Raw genomic sequence first — 22,898 nt, 5'->3', positions numbered from 1 at the left:
AACATGCAATATGTGTACAGGGGCATTGTCCTGGATAAATAAAACACCGTAAGTTGATTTTCCGCTTTTTCTTGCGCTTGTTCCTAAACGGGAACATTATTTCCATATTAATATCACGTAGAGTGGTCAGTAATGTCGAACGCAATTACCACCCTTTTTGTCTTACTTTTATTCAGATGAAATCGATCAAGATTAGATTGCAATAGCAGAAAAAATACAGCGATGTATTTGTTCTTCAAATTTTCAATCTGAAAAGTGAAATATTTTCAACCTAACCAAAACTGAACCCCAACAGAATGCAAATCTTTATTGGACGTTATCTTGAAATATCTCAGTTAGTGAGATTTTCGCATTATGATGCTGTTGTAGTACCTATCTACGGAAATTTAGGTTGGAGCTCCACTTTCTTTAGTCAGTAGTCTACCCCATTTGTCCCAATTTCTGAATACCAGGATATTCAAACAAGGGACGTATTGACATACATATTTGGGCCCTTAACGATACACTCCAGAATCAACGAAAACCAACCCTTGCATTCTTCAAGCGGAAATTCCCAGGTTTGGGGATTCAAGCTCGGAAGGCCTACTGAAGATGTCGTAGAGCTATTCACAATGGAAGGAAGCAGATCCAGATATCCTCTCAATTTTTTATTTTAATATCTCATGGAAAGGTAATTTTTTCACCTGAAAGCATTCGTTTTATTATCATCCTGAGGTTGAGTATGAGAAGCATAGCAAGACTTCGCTACAGGTGGTAGTATTGGGCTCAATATTTCATAATTGAAGACATTAACTAGGTATCTATCCTTCAGGTTATATATCCGAAAATGATAATTATGGAAAAAATATAGGTTCCTTCATCTTATGGAAATTAGTCGTACCTATTATGTTGGACGTTTGTTACGCAGCAATCAAATAAAATTCTCCGGGCATAGAATAACCTTGAAAATTCAAAATTACTAGAATCAACAGTTCACATGTTTTTACAGGAGGCTCTTTCGCTGTGTGCAGGTAGGCTTACAAGATAAGTTACGGCTTTGCTCCCTCGTCATTCGTCAGCACCCTTCAAACAAAATGGATTTAACGAAGCTATTTCCGAATCTTTTTTGCCATCGTGATTATGAAGGAGTGAGGCTTCATATTTTTCAGTTCCTCCCTTCGTCTCATTAGAAAGTAATGATGCAAATGATACATATTATCTGGCGTTTCTTCAACAGCCTCCTGTAGTAAAGCTTTACATTTCGTTCGTTTTAATTGTCCTTTTGATGGAGCAATCACATCTGAAATGTGAGCAAGTAAATTTGATGGCTTGTATCTTGTCATCTAAAGGGCTATCCGAGTTTATGGGTTCGTAATAATTGGAGGGACGATACTGGGATCATTAGTGAGATTTTCGACTAGTGAGCTGAAGAACGCATTGGGAGATTTTTCCCAGGGTGTGCCGCAGTGTTTCTTGAAAAAACATATATTTAACAGGTGTTTTAGATAACTCAACAAAATCCACGAATAAACAGAAATTTATACGAGATCTCTATCATCTGTTGAACAGTGTATTTCGAAAACCAAAGAATAGCTCTGGATTGGCCTGGAAATTCACCAGACCTCAATACAGTTGCATTTCAAAGAGTGAATTGGGGGGGGGCTTAATTTTATATTTGGAATTCTGTAAGGTGTTTATTGATGTGAAATAGGTATATTTTTATATAAGCTATAAGTTTGAAGGAAAACTACTTTGAAACTTCGTATTTGAAGAGGAAAATAATAGTCAGCGTTCGAGTAATTTTTCTCTCAATAAAAATAACCGTAGATGAAAATGTGGTACATATTCTGAAAGAGCAACTCTTCTTGTAATAAATCTGGAAATTTTATGGAGCTCGATGCAGCCGTTCGGTCTTGACGATTATTGTATTTATACCATCTTTTTGGAAATTTTTCGATAGTCACCGTTAGAGTAATTTTTCTCTCAATAAACATAATCGTAGATGGAAATGTGATACATATTCTGAAAGAGCAACTCTTCTAGTTGAAAATCTGAAAATTTTATGGAACTCGATGCAGCCGTTCGGTCTTGATGTTCATTTAACTGACTCCATCTGTTTGGGATCTATCTCCCAGAAAAATGATGACAAATCCAAATGTGATACATATTCTAAAAGAATGGAAGTAAATATTCGAAAAGATATTTCTCTCAAGTTCTCAAAGGGGTGAGGAGGCAATCATTGCCCTCCCATTGGAGCCACCCTTGCCCCAAAACTATTGAGAACTTGCGGTCTACATGAAAGGAAGTTGCTCAAACTGGATTGCAGACCGAATTGATTGAAGGGTTATACAAGTCACTTGAGGACATATTTTCCACTGAATATCAACTTATATTAGTTTTTCTGATAAACTATTTGCAATATGTTTCTGCCTGATGCGTTAACAATAATATTCACACTATAGATACCTACTGTTAATCTATGAGTTCGATGGAATTAATTCTATTTCATTCAAGATTTCTGACACGTTTTTATTCGATGGTGGCTCTAGTAATACCAACAGTGTTGTAGTGTGCGATAACTTTCACTCGCTGAATATACGTGAAAGAAATTAATTAATACTCGTTGATTAAAAACTAGCTGCAATGACTGGATGTTCCAAAGGCCATTCATTAGGTTCTATCGTGACCATCTGTTCAAATAGGGAAAAATATGAACTGTTCAGGACCATTAACCACGGCTTATAATATATGCGCAATCATTTCATTAGAATTGTTTTCGATTCCAGTTCCGAATCAACAAGCAATCGATTTGGACGAAAAAGCCATAGTGGGTATTCATTCTGTCCAATGTTTGTTGATTGACTGATTCCTCCCCTGATAGGGAATATCCAGCTCAGTGATCGCATTTTGAGATAATTAAGCATCATTTAGAAGATTGTCAAGGAAAAGTTTGACAATTTATTATTGATTTATTTGTTACGGTGATTAACTTTTAAAATGAAGCGGCAAAAACTTCAATCCTCTTCGGAATGTTCACAATTTGAGTTTTTCTGTATGGATTTTGATAAACGAAAGGAAATTATACGTGTTTGCAAATTTCATTTTGGAAGTCATCGAAATATTTCAATTTTCATTCATACAAATCAAGCTGCTATACAATCTTTTCGAAAGATTTCAAAACGTATTCTGGGAAAATTTCAGGGATGATATTGTAGAGGGTGTCCTGTAACTGCTTCCCTTATGTTTCATATAAATACTCACCATCGACAGGCCTTCTTTTCAGTATCTTATTGCAATGCTGAGACTATTGAAGGTAACTCTCATACAAAGAAACGAAAAAATTTCTTACAAATTCATTTAATTATTTCTTTTCAATATAATTCAGCAAAATCAACATAATTATATAAAAGAAAAATATTTATTTCAACATCAATATTTATTCATTATAACGTGGTGTGAGATATCTTCATTGAACCACCATCCTGGACCGTCGAGCCAACTGCAGATTCCTGTAAAAAATGAGAAAGGTATGAACATTCTGTAATGTTCATGTATTGAGAACAATAAAGAAGCATAAAGAAATGATGAGGTTTTTCACCTGAATTAGTTATACAGACTTGCAAAGTATCAGTATGCAAGCTGATATGATCATCAGTTTACCACTTCGAACCAGTGAGCCTGCGTTTCCTGTAACAAATGAAAATATTTTCAACATTTCTCATTATTGCTCAGTATTTCTACAGCTAAAATTTATAAAATCATCAATTTTTCCGAGAGGTCTTCTTCCATAATCTGTAATATTGTATTCTTAATTTGTACCTATCAATTATATTCATTCACGAAAAATACGATTGTTCATAATGAAATATACTTGAAATGAAGGTCTGCTCCATAATCTTTGAGGTGGAGCAGACCATAGAAAGGAACTTGTGCTGACAAAAAAATTCAATTTCAGTTCACCCTCACACGTTCTGCACAATATTTACGAAGATTATTTATACAGGAATAACATATGGGGCGCAAATATGGGCAGTAAAGAGCGTGTCCAATATTTTCTTCCAATCTCATTATTCATCGCGTGTTCCTGTTCTATAAGATCCCGAGATCTCGCGTTATTATATGGTGGAAAAACGTTTTTTTTTCCCTGAAACACGACGAGGTCACGAATATCATGTGGGTTTGCTCCATTTACACTCATCAAAAAGGGCATTGCCAACAGTTCATTTTCGCGAGAAAGCGAGTTTCATTAATCCCTTCGTCTGATGCTTTTCATGCTTCAACTTCGAAGAAGGACTTTGAAGCATTTCATGAAGAGGAGAAATTTTTTCATTTTGTACATGGATCCTGATTTTTTCTTGAGTTAAAGTTCATTTTTCCTCCTCTTCAATAAGTTTTTCTTTTCTATTTTACATCACTTCAAATGAGATGAAATTGGTGTAGGTAGCTGTAACACACCCTTAATATACAGGGTGAGTCTTTGACTCGTACAAATACACTGCGCAAAAAAATTAACGCACATTTTGAAAATCTCAATTTTAATGAAAGTTAACTCTACATTGCCTTTATAACTTATTTTTTATGTTCTCTCGGGAAGGTTTTGAACGAAACAAGACACATTAAATGGAAAAAAAATTCAGGATTTCACCGAATCTTATGTGAAAGAAGAGGGATGAACAATTTTCAAAATACTGAAATGCTGATAAGTGATTTAATACTTGGTATTTCCACTCCTTGCGTTAATTACAGCTCGGCAACGACGGTTCATACTCAAAATGAGTGATCTTAAAATGTTCTGATCTAATCCTTCCCAGATTTCTCCGAGTTGGATTCCTAAGTCATTAAGAGTAGCTGGATGATTTTCTGAACTTCTCAGCCTTCTATTGAGGTTCTGCAATTCTTGTGTATGTCCACCCTTCTTCTCGCAAAACTACCGCTTGGGCACATTCCTTTTGGGTCAAATTGTGTGTTTCGCGTTGCATAGCGATCGAGTGTAGAAAATCATACGAAAGAAAAACTATGGATCACTAGAATTGATCGAGAACAACTGATTTTAGAATGGAGCCAATACATTCAAAATCTGATAATATCATCTTTTTTTATTCCTGCTGGGAGGAAACATCTGTATTGAAGAAAACCGTTGAAAGTGGATAACATATGCATGCATAATTCTGATAAAAATAATTATTATTGAGAACACCTGCAGTTGTAGAATAAATTTGAGATTTCCATAATGTGCGTTAATTTTTTTGCGCAGTATATTTCAACACCAGATGAGTTCAAGAGAAACACTTTTTCCCTTTACCATTTTTCGAATCGGCTCGGTTTAAAAGATGCAGGCTGTCGAAAAAAAAATTTATTTTTAGTTCTATTTAACAAAATTTTTTATCGACTAAAATGAATTTCGGAATATAGTTTTTCATTCATTTGATGAATCTTTCTCGAACACAAGATATCACCCACGTCTTCCAGTTTTCTCATTGTGCCGTGACTTACCATAAAAATACCAAAAATTCAAGGAACCCAACTCTTGAAACTAAATTGGGCGCTATCTAATATCTAATAAATATTTGAACGTTTTCTGAAATAAAATTATTCTTCATATATTCTCGTATAATGCGCCGTTTACGAGTAATTTGATGTTCAAAAATTAAAAAATATCTGTGAGATTTTAAAATTTGGGTAGTTCGGCTGAATACAAGTCTGTTTAAAAGATGTGTAGTGTAAGAGATTAATCTAGTTATTCTGAAGGTAATTTTGTTTTTCCAGGCATGGGCACTACTCATTATGGAAATTTAAAATATCTATCTCCTTTTATTAGAGCCGAATCGGAAAAATGATGAAGAAAAAAAGTGTTTCTTTTGACATTAAGAATCTACTGTTAAAACATTGTTCCATTTTCAAGAATTGCGACATGCTGAGAGTTTTATGGCCATATTTCAGTTCAATCAAATTCTACTAGGCAAATTTTACTGAATTTTGGGTTTTGCTACTATGCCAGTTCTAGATGAGTTCATCCTTTCACCACATTTTCCTAAAAATTGAATAGAATATACCGAATGGTTCCGAAGTTAAAGGCTTGTGGAAAATACGGACCAAATGAATGAAGCACCCTTTGTATCTCGTACGATAAGCATCGTAGACCATACAAATATAGGTTATTTTTCAATCGTTTGTGTGTATTCTACCCGTAGTGGAGCTATGTACACTTAACTATGAAACACCCTGAATATATAGGGTAGATAACTACATGCATAAGAAAACTTCCCTTTCATATTTCTCTCATTCTTGTCTGTTTTCAATATTACACATGTGTGAAATTTGTATCATTACTAATTGATGAAATTGATATTCATGATAAAATGAAATGAGTCAAACCTAACCTAACCTAACCTCACTTGGCTAGGAGCTTATAACTAAATCAAGGCTAATAATTTCTACGATTTGCAACATTCAGGTTGATTTGATTGTGGTTGCAGAACAAATTGAAATCGCATATCGCAGATATAAAACCAAACAGCGTTCATGAATGAATTATGTCGCTGTGTATAATTATTTTCCACATTCATCTTGAGAGCCTTCGGGGAGGATAAACCAGCTACGGCAAAATGGGAGGGTCATATCTCATTGTCTCCAGCAATCTCGGAGGGTACCGGCAAAATTTGAATTTTAATTTGAATAAAGGAGACCATTGTGCTAATGTATTCGCCCGACAAGCTGGAAAACTAATTTACGGAAGAAAAACTTAAACTTTTCACTTCCAGTTTATTCTGTCAAAACAAAAGGAAATATCGTACCTGCCTCCCCATTGTCTCTGGCCGTTTTTACCCCTGATTTAAATCAGTTTTTAATGAAGAAAGTCCTAGGAATGTCCCCATAATTGAATTTCTGAGAACAATTGATCTTAACTAGGCTATATTATATATTTTCTCAGGTCTGGAGTTCATCACTTCTCGTATATACAGTGTGAGTCTTTGATTTGTACCTACAAATATTTCAACAGTAGATTCTTGAGGTTGAAAGAAACACTTTTTTCTACACCATTTTTTTCGATTCGACCCTGATAAAAAGATAAAGCCATTTTAAGATTTCATAATGAGCTGTGCCACCCTTGGAACAACAAAATTACCTTCAGAGTAACTATAGCTTAATTTGTGACACTACACAACTGTGGATCTTTTAAACAGAATTGCATTCAGTCAAAGTACCCAATTTTCCAAATAGCAGAGAAATTTTTTATTTTTGAATATCAAATTACTCGAAAACGGTGCAATTTACGGAAAATATGAAGAATACTTTTATTTTACAAAACGTTCAAATATTCTTTAGACAGCCTCCAACTTAGTTTCAAGAATTGGGTTCTTTGAATTTTTTGTATTTTCTTGGTACGTAATGGTCATAATGAGAAAACTGCAAGTCGTGGGTAATATCTTGTGATCGAAAAAGATCCATCAAATAAATGAAAAACTATATTCATTTCATTCGATAAAACAGTTTGTGATAGAACTAAAAATAACATTTTTTTATAGTTTTTCAACAGCCTGTATCTTTTAAACCACGCCGATTAGGAAAAAATTGTGAAGGAAGAAAGTGTTTCTTTTGACCTCAAGAATCTATTTTTAAAATATTTGTACGAGACAAAGATCAATCTGTATATAGAGAGTGCGCCATCGAAAACGACTCTGTCGGCAGAACCGACCTTAGATCTTAGATGTTGACCCTCTGGAATTGAAAATCTTTGATTTACTGAAAAGATGCCTAGTTAGCGACTCGTACTGTACGCATCTTTCTACGAAACGATGGAATTGTTACTCAGAAATGAGTTTTCGAAATAATTTCATTCTTCTTAATGAGGTAAAGAAATAACTCCATTTTCCGAAACGTCTTTCTCTGAAATTTCCTTGAAGACGACAATCCGAGCGCTGGCTTTTCAACTCCTTTAGTCCTATTCTCGGCTCCTGAGTTATAATAATATTGCTCCGAGAAACTCTGTCATCTGAATAAATTTTTCCGAATAATAAAACGGAAAGAATTGTTGATACTCGGCATGAATTCCATTTGCATTCGAGAGCCTTGAGATTTTTCTCAGAATCATGTATTTCATTACGTTTTAACTCACGCAATATGGTTATGTCGAGTCATTTCCCCAGGATTTATGGGGGTAACTCAAGGACTCCAACCTGTTTATCGAGAGTTGACAGGCTATCAATACGCTCAGATTTTCGAAATTGAGGAAAATATCAGCCAACACGAAAACAAAGGTTCCAATGTTCCAAAAACTGTCACTAAAGGGTGGATTGTTCCAAAATGAGGTGACATAACAGCAACCGAATTTCCTTCGAATAATTCCTGCTGCACACTATTGGGTGCTTCATCTCACACCTCGTTGATCAAATGATGCATTTCGGTATTTCACGAATGAATGATATGGAACATTATCGAACAGATCACCACATACATTGTACCCAATATTCAGGCTTCAACCGCAATTAAACAGAACATAGGGGAGGAAATGCCGATTCTGTATTTTAACCGTGTCGAAAATAAAATAGGCAGTATAGAAGGGTAACTTTATATTTTGATAAATGAAAATGATTCATATTACACGAATATATTCCAGTGTTGGTTCGTGTTGAAACTCAACTTTCGAAATAATATCGTGACAGGCGATACATTATTTCGTCGACAAGATACATGACACATACTGGAATAATTGGTTGATTTTCATTGTATTTCACTGGAGCGAATATGAAAGTTATTCAGTTATGATGGCTGAAGCGTGCATTTTTGAACAATTTGCCCGATTTTTGATGGATTAAAACGGTTCTCGTGTACTAATAGGAATAGTGATTTCCATAATGATTCATTGAATGGACGAACTAACTATAACTGAATAATTTGAGAATGTAAAATAATCCGCAAGGAATTAAATGAAAATGTTAACTGAATTATGATGTTCACTACTAGCCTGTAGATAAATAAAACCTAAACGAAACTGAAAAATATAAGGTTGTGTGGTGTGTGGTGTATGATATGTTGATGATATTTTCATCCTGTATTGTAGCTTCTTATTGTATTGTTATGCAGGCTCAAAATCCCTAAGGGACTAACCCTTGTGGTAATGCTTCGGATTAAAAGATATATATCATTCGATAAGACTTCAACAGAGTAGCATTCTAACAAACTTCTTATAAAAGAAGTTTGTTGGTTCATCTACTATTTGGACAAGAACTGCAAGAACAAACAGTACTACTCTTTCTACTATGATGGAAACTGCTCTACCTAACTTTACATCTCAAAAGTCTATTATATGCTCTTGGTTCTTGAGCTAATGATACGAGATTTATTGGTAATATGACCAAGATCTCATTTCCTAAAGATGAATAGTTCACCATTGTTTAGTAATTTTACCATCAGTTATATCATTATCAGTAAAAATTATGATGCTCCCCATTCACTACGTTTTCTACATATAGTCCATTCAAGAATGATTGACATCCTAGTAGGTCTTGAAGGTCCAGGCGCAGCTTAATATCTGGTCACAAAAGATCTTTAAAAATTTCTGTACTTTCAATCACAGAACTTATACAGATTTGCAGCATATTAATCAGCATTCAAAATTGACAAAATTATGTTTCCAATTTATACGATTAAATTAAGAGCATAAACAACTGTACAAAATTCAAATAACCGTCGGTAAGTGCATAGATTCACGTATAATAGGTCTATAGATTTATTCGCAATACCAACATGAATTCCGCAACACAAAATCTCATGTTATGGGCTATTATCTACACTTAAATTCGATTTTCCATAGCCACCAGAGATGTCAATCATTCTTGAATGGACTATACATACATGCATACATCTACGGTCCGAAAAATTCAGGTACATGTGAAAAAGAATAAAACTCTCTGCATTAAATATGTCGTACAGTTTGCTCGCAGAAAACGAAAAACAACGAACTCAGTTTCTGCTGTACAAACATTATACGTTGACAAGCACACGAACTCCGAAACTTATCGAAAGAAGTGAGAAGTTCTAAATAACGAAAGAGGTAAACTTCCATCAGGATGTACCTACTACAGAGAAGTAGAAATCCTCGAAGAAGATTCCCCGTTTCGAAGCAAGGTGAAAGGTTACGTTGTATAAATGAATCAATATCGTAATCCCTAGGGCATTGAATTAACAACGATATTCAAGACAGCTTTCATCCTGCTATATCGGGTCAATATTGAACCTATCGGATGAAGTTCGAAGCAACTGTCAACTTGAAAATTGTTTTTATTGGTATAGTTCGATGCTATGCCCGAAGTTTGCACCGATCGATAGACCTTAAAACAATCCCTTTAGAGTTATCTCAGGCAGTATTATAACAGGATTCCTCGGCCAGGCTGCTTGAGAAGCTGCTAGTCATTTCGATACGAATTTTGAACTTCCAATTCAATCTGCGGTAATGATTTTGATAAGCTATTATTTGAGCTATAAGTGGCCGTAGGAACTTAATGATTCTAGAGCTGAAAACAAGAGAAAATGTAGTTTTTTCATGCATATTTTCAAGCCCAAACGCTGGCTTGAGATGAAAAAAAGAATCTGAGAACCTTTTCAGCATGTATATATAACGTCTCTTTGCTCAATAATCCGTGTGCCTGGACACCCACAAAATTATTTCACTGTATTTTCCCTATATGCCCTAGGCATATACACTGCGCAAAAAAATTGACGCACATTCTGAAAATCTCAATTTTAATGAAAGTTAACTCTACATTGACTTTATAACTTATTTTTTATTTTTTCTCGGGAAGGTTTTGAATGAAACAAGACATATTAAATGGAAAAAAAATTCAGGATTTCACCGAATCTTATGTGAAAGAAGAGAAATGAACAATTTTCAAAATACTGAAATGCTGATAAGTGATTTAATACTTCCACCCCTTGCGTTGATTACAGCTCGGCAACGACGGTTCATACTCAAAATGAGTGATCTTAAAATGTTCTGATCTAATCCTTCCCAGATTTCTCCGATTTGGATTCTTAAGTCAATAAGAGTAGCTGGATGATTTTCTGAACTTCTCAGCCTTCTATTGAGGTTGTCCCAAACCTGCTCAATCGGATTGAGATCTGGACTTCTTGCTGGCCATTCCATTCGAAAGACTTCAACCTCTTCAAGGTACTCCTGAAAGATACGCGCACGATGGGGTCCGGCATTATCGCCCATAAAAATGAAATTTTCACCGATGTATGGGGAAAATGGCACCATATGCTCTTCAAGAATGTTCCTTATATACTTATCGGCATTCATAGCTCCATTATCAACGACCACTAGGTCTGTGCGATCAGTCAAAGATATTCCACCCCATACCATAATCGATCCTCCCCCGAAACCAGTAGTATTCAGGATATTGCACTGAGCATATCTTTCATGTGGACGTCTGTATACAAGGGAACGTCGATCACAATGGTAGAGGCAGAATCTAGACTCATCTGTGAAGAGAACTCTTTCCCAATTGGCCTCTTCCCAATGGATATGCTCTCTCGCAAAATCGAAACGCGCCCTTCGATGGGCTGGGGTAAGAGCTGGGCCTCTTGCCGCGACACGAGGCCTTAAAACATATTCTCTGAGGCGATTTATTATTGTCTGAGTGCTAATTTGCACCTCATGAGTTTGCTCAAGCTGAATTTGAAGGAGGCGAGCGTTTGCAAACCGTTGCCTCAACGAAGAAACTCTCAAGTAACGTTCTTGAATGGCAGTTGTTACCCGTGGTCTACCCTGTCCTGGTCTTCGGACATTCATACCTGTCTACCTGAAACGCTGCAACATTCTGGACACACTTGTATGGGAAACTCCAAACCTTTCTGCAATTCTTGTGTATGTCCACCATTCTTCTCACAAAACTACCGCTTGGGCATATTCCTCTTGGGTCAAATTGCGTGTTTCGCGTTGCATAGCTATCGAGTGTAGAAAATCAAACGAAAGAAAAACTATTGATCACTAGAATTGATCGAGAACAACTGATTTTAGAATGGAGCCAATACATTCAAAATCTGATAATATCATCGTTTTTCATTCCTGCTGGGAAAAAACATCTGTATTGAAGAAAACCGTTGAAAGTGGATAACATATGCATGCATAATTCTGGTAAAAATAAAAATCATTGAGAACACCTTCAGTTGTAGAATAAATTTGAGATTTCCATAATGTGCGTTAGATTTTTTGCGCAGTGTAGTGTTTTTTGGAGAGCAATCCATCCTAATAAAGGGTAATATGTAGGCTGTTCGGCATGTCTCTACCCATCCTTCGTATGGTAGTAACAGTTCATATTATGTGTCAAATTTTGAGAGATCACGCAGAACGAGTAATCGGTGTAACAAAATTTAAAACAAAATACAAGAACTGAAGCTCGCTCGTTGAGTTTTTTTGAGAAACTGGTGCATCTACTAACTTATTTGCCTTTCATTTTTGGTGCGCTTTCAGCACAACTTTGACCTCCAGACCGTAGAGTGGCGTATTAATAAAATTCATTTTTCTGCATCCCATTGATCCATTTGGGTTCAGGTTCAACCTGGGTGGAGGGTTTTGTGAAAAACTTTATCAATAATAATAACAACATTATAAGATCGTGTAACACAGACTTTAATCGCCTCAGAGGAAAGTTTACTTTACTGGAAAGAGTAATGGCGCAAGATACACCGTTCGTTTAAATAAAAATCTCCTGCATCGAGAATAAAAAAATTTATGTCCCATCCGGACCTCGGAGACAATGTCCGCCGCCTGCTCGGATATAAACGTAATGAAAAACAAATTTGCATGAGGCACGCATATCCTCGGATTCCGTCTCATAATACCACAAAGGCACTCACCGGGGTAAATAACTGTCTCTCTGCGAACCGTATAGTTCGCCTCGGGAATTCTAAGGTCGCAGGAAAACTCCTCAGGTTCCTTCAGGGCGTCTAATGTCGCCGTCGCTGAAATGTCGTACAACTGGCCACGCTGCCTCGACGTTACCTGGGCCTCAGTCAGTTCCCTGGAAAAAGGAGAAAAACGAATGAATCCATGATTTTTCGAGGGCTTATTTCATAAAGTTACAGGTGAATCAGCGAGGTCAGCAAAGAAAGTATACCATGTCCGACATTAACCTTGGAGGGGGTGTTAGTATGCCTCATAAGCTGTCATTTGAGCCATACTTATTGATGACCGAAAATCAACAGTTTCCAAGAATTCTCTTCATTGGTTAAATTCGATAATGATTTCTATTCTTATCAGAAAAAGGCAAAACTATGCTGTATTAGATGTTGAGAGATAATCAGTAATATTTGGAAGTAAATGTATAGTTATAATTTGGTTAGGGGTTTATATTCTACTGCGACCTACGAGGATGTCTGGATATCTAGTTAGCCTAGACTAGTTCCATGCATAAAAAAATATTCCGTTACCATAGCAACGAACAATAACTCATTAGATGTGTCAGTGTGAAGTTTGAGGTTAAGAAAGTAAATCAGAGGTACGCAATAAATTAAAAGAAAGAAGATGTCCACCGAAATTGTGAAAATCGAAAAATTGGAGTATTGAGCCATCATCAAGTACCTGTATTTAAAAGAGTTGAGAGGTAAGCAGATTTACGAAGATATGCTTGATACCCTTGGTGATCAATGTCCTTCGTATGCGACCGTGAAAAATTGGACTGCAAGCTTCAAAAGAGGTAAATTTTCCATTGAAGATGATGACCGATCGGGAAGGCCAGTTTCTGTGTCAGTGAAATGTCGATGAAGTTCATGACATGATTTTATCAGACCGTCGAATTGGGCTTAAACGGTTCTGTGAAGGACTGAATATTTCATACGAACGCTTCATCATATAGTTCACGTCAATTTCGACATGAAAAAAATTGCTGCAAAATGGATCCCCAAATGTTTGAATGTGGACCAAAAGCGTGCAAGGGTAGAAGCATCACGTTCGATCTGTGCTCGATTTGAAAACGATGTAGACTTCTTAAACCGAATTGTTACTATGGATGAGACTTGGTTACATTTCTACGATCCAGAAACAAAGCAACAATCGATGGAATGGCGACACTCTGGTTCTCCAAGACCTAAGAAGTTTCGTGTCCAAAAATCTGCTGGAAAAGTTCTTGCTTCACTTTTTTTGGATTGCCATGGAGTAATCATGATTGATTTGTTGGATAAGGGTATAACAATAACCGGAGATTACTATTCGACATTACTGACCACTCTACGGGAAAAATTAAAGAGAAAAGACGCGGAAAGCTATCCAAAGGTGTTTTGTTTTTGCAGGACAACGCCCCTGCACACAAATCTCATGTTACCATGCAAAAAATTAGGGATTTAGGGTTTGAATTACTAAAACATCCCCCTTATTCACCAGATTTGGCTCCATCCGACTATAATCTCTTTCCTCAACAAAAAAAAGTTTAAAAGGTCGTAAATTTTCTTCCAACGAGGAGGTAATAAAAGCTGTGGAGGTCTGGTTTGCAGAGCAAGAAGGAACATTTTTTTTTGAAAGATCTAGAGACGTTGCAGGTCCTCTGTAATAAATATATCCAATTAAGAGGAGAATATGTTGAGTAATAAAATATTTTGACATTGAAATTTTGTTTGGTTCTAGAGTAGGGTAAGAATTTTTCAATATATCCTCGTAAATGTCTATTGTGCCCACCATCAGAGATCGGCCATCCACAGCTTGTCCTTCAGCTCCAGAGTTTTAATGAACTTAACCATCTGGGAGGGCTTCAGGGAGTCCACATTTCCATATAATTTCCTCGTCCAAGACATTCCTAGGGCAGACTAGCAATGGCCAGGCAATCTGTAACCAGGTGTACAGGAATACAGGAGTACTTTTTGGAAGATTCCTCCAGAGTGTTTGTCTTTCGGTTGCTCCCTACTCCAGAAACTCTTTATGTGCATTTTCCTACACGACAGAAAGTCTCTGGGCCAGTAATTGCGTTTGTGTTCCCTTCCTTGCAAGTTTCCTTTGATTCCAGAGTGACCAGGAACCCAGACTGAAGAGACCGATTTCATGGAGTTTTCATGCGATGGCATAAGAGTTCTATGCTTCATAACTACGCCACTGGTCCTTATACAAGGATGCGGAATGGGATCGATTCTGGTGGCGGCATTCAAAACGTCTCTTCCTCATAGTCCGATAGGATTGAATGGGTTGTTATGAGCCAATTGGGACACTTGAGGGGATTCGCTTAAATCTTTAATAACGTCACAATGGGACAGACAGACGGTTGAATCGGAATTTCTCTGAATTGACAGATGCACATTTCAGCAGAATCACTCTAACGAGCTGTGATTCCCTCGGAGTAATTGCCATGGGAGGGTTTCGGAATGTGACGTAGGCTTGGCATCCTGAATATAGTGGGTATCGGAAATATTCGGACAATAAATAAGGTCGTGATGAGAGGATTCTTTTCGACGACGACAATGTGAAATTAAGCGTTGGAATTCCATCCTCCAAACAACGTGAAAAAAGTAATCGTAGAAAAGCTCTTTGAAAATTATTCGGAGTATATGAGAGAAATACAAAATAACTGTGCGAGGAGTGTTTCACGAAAACTTTCATGTTGTATGCTTCCGGCTATACAGAACGGGCTCTCAGCATTCGCTGTTTATGATATGGGAATTTGAAGATGTTTTACCAACCGTACATAAGAATGTCCATCAGAAAAAACCTCATTGTAAGAGTTTTGAAATCAGAAATGTTCTAGCAAGAAAACTAAGAAAGGAACCGATCTAATTGGCTGATACGGAACATGTGATTGTCATCTGCCTGCTGATTGGTCCCTTTCATAGATCTTAGTACTTGCGAGGCTTGCATGAACCCATCTTAAAAAAACCTAGCATATTCTGACAATTGGGCTATCTTGAAACACTGAATTCTCATGTCATATATTCTATATATTCTAAGATGGCATAGGAGTGTCGAATAAATGAAGAAGCCATCACACTTGCCAGGAAAGGAGCTTTTTTGTGGTATAGGAAAATTCATCTACAGGAAAGAGTTTCATGAGAAGAAACACAAAGAAAAACACTCTGGCGGAAGCTTTCAAAGATGGATCATTTCAAAAGGTTCCTTTGGAACATCAACACTACCAAATCTGAGCAGTATCTCGATCTTAGAAATACTATGTTACACCTCCTTACTGAATTCCCCAAAGAGCATTGTTGCCTCAGAGAGCACCTAATGAGAAGAAGTCCAGCAGAAACTGCTGAGTGCAGATTCTGTAATTTTTTTTTTGATGTAGCAGGGGAAAATCTGCAAGACAAACGAACACACCCTCTCCTGAGGAGGAACAAGTATGGGGATTCTCACTCTCCTGAGCTCGAGACCCACTAAAAACACTAAACTGCTTCTCCATAGGTTTCGGCCATTTTGCCTATTAACCAGTTGACTCTTATGGTTTCTGGACTGTCACACGATCATAATCGTGTTGATAGTTGTATGCTGCCTATATCTTTTATAGGTTAAGCTCTTCTTTGATTACATTTAAATCCTTAACTGATCTCTCGGTCTTCTAGCTTCTTCTATTGGATCGTAGTCGACTAATCTTCGTAGTTCCTCATTTGGATGTTGTTTGGCTTTGTCGAATATCCTTTCCGCCTTTCTCTTCATAAATTCTGTAACTGGTTCCCATTCCAAGTCCTCGTAGATTTGTTTCTTCCTAACAAACCAGGATACATCCATCGCCATTCTAAGAAGTTTATTCTCAGTGGCCTGTTTTCTCTTGATGTGGGTCTTGGCTGCGAAGCCCCATGCCGCCGATCCATATGTGAGTTGTGGTCGAGCGATAGTTTCAATCATCGTCAACTTGATGTTCTTATTCATACGACTTCTTCCGCCTATGAGTGGATAAAGTTTACTCATTGCGGCTTTTGTTTTATCAACTGCACATTTGATGTGGTTTTTCCATGTTAGTCCTCTGTCAAGCTTCACTCCTAGGTATGTTGCTTCATTTTCCCATTCAACCTCTTCTCCATCAACTTCAAGGTTTTCTTCCATCCTCAATCTTCTCTTTTGCAGAATATTGCTTGAGTCTTTCTTCCATTGGTTTGGATTTTCCATTTGCTGCACCATTTGAGTAATTCATCTATGGTTTCCTGCAGTCTCTGGTGTATGATCTCTGGGCGTCGATGTCTGAACGCTATTCCTGTGTCATCTGCGTACAAGGTGAGCATATTTGTAGCATTCTTCGGGATATCATGAACGTATATTACGTAAGGAACTGTAAGGAAGAAACTTCAGACCACCTGGTAACGAAATGGCTCATAATTTCAAGCCAACCCAAAATATACTCTGGACGAAATCAAGGAGGAACGGAGAAGAAATTTTAATTCTATAGAACTGAAAACTGAAGGGCGAGCTATTATAGTCGACGCAGTGGCTCTGATGGGGAGCACAGTAGATCTGAAGGTTGCAGTGCAATGCAACCCCTTTAAAATCTAGCCTTACGAGAACTTTTTTGATAATGGCAATTGTAAATTTCTAAGAGTCTTGTAAAAACCTCCTCACGCTTCTCGGAGGCCAATTTCCTTCTGCCCATCACAGGATAAGGCAATAAGCTAAATATGCAATAGTTCATCGCTCAATCCAAAGGTCAATAACAACCGGCACGAAATACTACCTGTCCAAACACAGAAATTCATTTGGAATTACGGAAAGATCGCAGAACCGGAACAGGGAACGCGTTTCCCCTACATTCATCTCACTCCACCTCTAAATCCTCTTCGGAATCGTTTCCTTCTTGAATGGTAGCGCTTTCCTCTTGACAGATTTATGCACAGACTGCAGTAAACAGAACACGTTCGGCCAGTTAATTGGGGAAAATGGAGAAAACACTCACCGGATTCTAGAATCCAGAGATGAACTCGGGAGTTTGGGGGTCGAACGTAGGAGTCGGCACATAATGAATGTTTGTAGGTGTTCAACTAAATGGATGCGGCGTTAATTGAAATTGGTTTGACGGATTTAAGTTGTTGATAGAAAGCACAGAAGCTCCCTTGGGTATTATTATAAAAGTAGAGGAGAAAGTGTTAATGTAATACCCTCCAGATATTCTGGAACAGCTCTGTGGGAAATTATCAGAATGCAAGATTTGAATCATGTTCAACCTATCTCCCATTTTGATATTGATTAAATCATAACAGATCTATTGGTGGCATACAGGGATGGTTTAATACCCTTGGTGATCAACGTCCTTCGTATGCGACCGTGAAAAATTGGACGGCAAGTTTCAAAAGAGAAGATTGAAGATGATGACCGATCGGGAAGGCCAGTTTCTGTGTCAGTCCCCGAAAATATCGACCCATTTCATGACATGATTTTATCATACCGTCGAATTGATCTAAAACGGATATCTGAAGCACTGAATATTTCATACGAACGCTTTTATCATATAGTTCACGTCAATTTGGACATGAGTAAAATTGCTGCAAAATGGATCCCCAAATGTTTGAATGTTGACCAAAAGCGTGCAAGGGTAGAAGCATCACGTTCGATCTGTGCTCGATTTAAAAACGATGTAGACTTCTCAAACCGAATTGTTACTACGGATGAGACTTGGGTACATTTCTACGATCCAGAAACAAAGCAACAATCGATGGAATGGCGACACTCTGGTTCTCCAAGACCTAAGAAGTTTCGTGACCAAAAATCTGCTGAAAAAGTTCTTGCTTCAGTTTTTTGGGATTGCCATGGAGTAATCATAATTGATTTGTTTGGTTAGGGTAGAAAAATATCCGGAGATCACTAATCGACATTACTGACCACTCTACGGAAAAAAATTAAAGAGAAAAGACGCGGAATGCTATCCAAAGCTGTTTTGTTTTTGCAGGACAACGCCCCTGCACACAAATCTCATGTTGCCATGCAAAGAATTCGTTATTTAGGGTTTGAATTATTAGACCACCCCCCTTATCCACAAGATTTGGCTCCATCCGACTATCATCTCTTTCGTCAACTGGAAAAAAGTTTAAAAGGTCGTAAATTTTCTTCCAACGAGGAGGTAATAAAAGCTGTGGAGGTCTGATTTGCAGAGCAAGAAGAAACATTTTTTTTGAAAAGTCTAGAGACGTTGCAGGTTCGTCGTAATGAATGTATCCAATTAATTGGAGAATATGTTGAGTAATAAAATATTTTGATATTGAAATTTTGTTTGGTTCTATAGTAGGCTAAGAATTTTTCAATATATCCTCGTATATTTCAGATATTGGACAGAGGGGCCTTCAATAATAATAACATAATCAAGAAAAATATTCGAATTTTCGTTCTACATTCCCTTACAAAATTTATGCATCATCAATAATCCTGAAATACCCATAATAAGTACCTCATAGTCCTTATAATAAGGAACTTATTGAATTGAATTAATTGTTCGTGTCCTGTGTCTACACGAAGATAAAAGACCCAGCAATATAATTTCTCCCGCCCGGTATATTGGAAATATACCCTCGAAATGACAAACACACTCAGGATAAATCCGGCACAAATGATCGCGGTATTGTATCCAGAAATTGATGAAAATCAGTTAATGAAGAATAAAAGGAGGTTATACAATAGGGCTTTGTTCAATATCGACATAATACTGGAAACAGAAAATAACTCAGATATTTAATTGAAGCTATTCATTTATTGAACACTCTAATGAGATTGTAATTATACATATCCGTCCCTCTCTTCATGATATTCCATAAATGTGATGATATTAACAGAATGTTCTATATCAATTCGAAGGATAATTGTGAAAAATTCAGTACCATACATATTTGATCGATTTTCAACTTTTCACGGGAACCGAGGTAACAAAATTTTATACGCTCATTCGAAATTAATTTTATTTCATATTCAAAGAAGAAACGTTTAATGTATATTCCATTCATCCATGCAAAAATGAATTCACAAATGTAAGCCTTCAAAAACTGGAAATAACATGTTTTATCAATTGCGAAATTCGACCTTTGAGTTCGCAAAAAAAAATAACGAAATATTTCATCTGATTTTCGGTTCAAAGGGTAGAAAATTGGATTGAAGTGATTCAATAACGTCACAAAAATTCGGCTGGGATATTTTGTTACCATTTTAATTCAACATTCATCGTTATTATTGCGAAAAATCGACAATACAATGGATATTTCGTTTTTTTTTAGAGTATGAATTTTATGATGTTTCATTTTTCATATACCTCTGCGGTTTTTGCCCGAAGCCTGAATATTGTACCTAAAGGTAATTCTTTCAACCATTCAAATGATTCTTGACGAATTATATCTCACCCATCTACATATGATGATGTCCATAAGGCCATCCTCAGAGATCTAGGGAAGATAGAGCTAATGCGAAAATTAAAAGTCAGAGAGCAGAACCTTGTCCTCTCTCAACAAATACAGGGTGTCCGCCAGCAAAGGACCTAAGTATACCTATATTCAAAACTATAGAAGTTACCGAAAAAATTATCAGGTAAAATTTGTTCTGGATAAATCAGTCTTCAATAATTCTTTAATTCAGTACGGCTAACTCATCTGTATATAGAGTGGCAATGAAAATTACCTTTTTTTACTTGTTGTATTATCGAATTATCGAAGACTGTAGCTCTTACATTTCTGGCGGGAAACCTATAGGTACATATCATCAGCGACCCTACCTAGTGATGTTATAATTAAAAAAGAAAGTATTGAAAAGAACTTGAACACGATGCTTTGTAGAAGGTAAGAATAGAACACGGAATACACTACACACTACCCAAAGTTAATACCATTAAATGGTACACAGATGGTTCAAAACCACAAAAGGGGTTGTCACTGTAATGTATAGGGCAAGCACCCTGTGTATGCGTAGACATAAACCTGGAAAGGAACTATCAAGGATGTCACCTAGCGATATATTCTGACAGCCAAAGCACTGGACTCCTATCTCATCGAAACAAAGGTTATATAGGAGTGCCGAAAGAAACTTAATGAAAGAACATCAAGATCAATAGTTCAGGAAACGAAGAGGCCAATAAACTTGCCAGAAAGAGAGCACAAAGGCTACTTAGTGGACCAGATCCTTTCTGTGGTATAAGAAAATTCACCCATGAGGTCCTGGAGAAGGAAGAAATCAAAAGAGAAACAATTTGGAGGAATGGATCGTTCTGAAAAGTAGGTACCTTCGGGATTTTTAAACTGCAAGACCCATGAAGTATTTGGATATCAGTGAGAATAAGTTACGCCACCTCGCTGGCTTCCTCTCAGGACATTGCAGCATTAGGAAGCATGGATGAGAATATCAGAAACTGACGTGGGTAGATTCTGTGGAGAAGAGGAGGAAACTCCTGTACACCTGGTTGCAGAATGCCTGGTCCATTGCTAGCCTGTCTTAGGAATGTCTTGGACGAAAAAATTATAGGAGGAGTTCATTTTGTAACTCTGGAGCTGTAAGGCGAGCTGTAGATGGCGCAGTTGTGATGGGGAACTTACAGTGACTCTATCAAACACAGTGGCGACAATTGTGGTCTCATTTTTCATTGTTTTAGCAAGAATATGGCGGATTTGGTCACATGACGTGACGTGAGCCAATCCGCATTCCGAATTAGAGATCATAGCATTGAAATATGTGCTTCTAAGCTGCCATATTCTTGCTAAATTTCCAATTGTCGCCACTGTGTTTGATAGAGTCACTGTAGGGGAACTCACATATGGATCGGTGGCAAGGGGCTTCGCAGCCAAGATCCACATCAAGAGAATACAAGCCACTGAGAATAAACTCCTTAGAATGGCGATGGATGTACCCTGGAACAAACAAATCTACAAGGACTTGGAATGGGAACCAGTTACAGAATTTATGAAGAGAAAGGCGGAAAGGATATTCGACAAAGCCAAACAACATCCAAATGAGGAACTACGAAGATTAGTCGACTACGATCCAACAGAAGAAGCTAGAAGGTCAAGAACCTACCACCGAAGACCGACAGATCAGTTAAGGATTTAAATGTAACCAAAGAAGAGCTAAACCTATAAAAGATATAGGCAACATACAACTATCAACACGATTATGATCGTGTGAGAGTCCAGATACAATAGGATTCAACTGGTTAGTAGGCAAAATGCCCGGAACCTATGAAGAAGCAGTTTAGGGTTTTTAGTGGGAGTGGGTCTCGAGCTCAGGAGAGTGAGAATCCCCACACTTGTTTCCCCTCAGAAGAGGATGTGTTCGTCTGTCTTGCAGATTTTCCCCTTGCTACACAAAAAAAAAGGGGGGGGGGCATAATATACCTTACTAACGGCCGTTTTCAATAACCTATCTATCCATCAAAACGGTGGATAGATAGATACTAGGGATAGACCAATCTGTCCTTAAGTGATTGTTTACGTTTCAATATTCTATCTACAGATAGCGATTCTTACTGGCCCCAGCGATCTATCCCTTCCTCTGAAATAAGGTCAGATAGACAACCAGAGATAGGAACTTTCATTGTATATGCGCCTACCTGTGTTTCAAAGAAATTTGAAGTAAACCACCGATTGTAAAAAGTATCTCCGGTAGTTCAGTTTTTTGATCTGTCGAGTTCGAGCAGTAAGGGGTAGAGATAAGCGTTGGAAATTGTCATCAGGGTGCATTTCAGTGCTGTTTTCTTGACAATTGAATTGTAATTAACTTTGAAAAATGGATTTTTTGAGTAGCGACGACAGCGACATGGAATTATTAGAGATCATTGATGAGTTCCATGAAGAAAGTGAATCGGAAGAGACCATAATACAAAAAGTGTATAAAGCACGAGTTGATTACATGATTATTTTGAATGATTACGAGTTCACATGTAGAATTCAACTGAGCAAAGGTGCTGTAAGTGAATTATTGGATTTAATTAATCCATATTTGAGGGCGCAATGTGGGAAAATTGAAACCGAAGAGTTGAAGGATTCGGTCA

The 22,898-nt window shown here is 37.2% G+C and overlaps 1 protein-coding gene across 2 annotated transcripts in view; it reads right to left on the bottom strand.

Moving 5' to 3' along the window:
* Positions 1-3,326: 3,326 nt before the first annotated feature.
* Positions 3,327-22,898, bottom strand: part of LOC123312138 — a 41,579-nt gene continuing 22,007 nt past the window's right edge. The window contains exons 5-7 of one of the 2 annotated variants that reach the window (XM_044896388.1): positions 12,838-13,001; positions 3,578-3,666; positions 3,327-3,488 (exon numbers count right to left, since the gene is read on the bottom strand). In XM_044896388.1, coding sequence (XP_044752323.1) covers positions 3,587-3,666; positions 12,838-13,001 — 244 coding nt within the window. In that variant the 3' untranslated portion in view covers positions 3,327-3,488; positions 3,578-3,586. The remainder of the gene's footprint in view (positions 3,489-3,577; positions 3,667-12,837; positions 13,002-22,898) is intronic. The other variant, XM_044896387.1, reaches the window with a different exon arrangement.

Source organism: Coccinella septempunctata, chromosome 4, assembly GCF_907165205.1.
Source record: "Coccinella septempunctata chromosome 4, icCocSept1.1, whole genome shotgun sequence".
Taxonomy (NCBI): domain Eukaryota; kingdom Metazoa; phylum Arthropoda; class Insecta; order Coleoptera; family Coccinellidae; genus Coccinella; species Coccinella septempunctata.
This window is presented reverse-complemented; position numbering and strand designations above follow the sequence as displayed.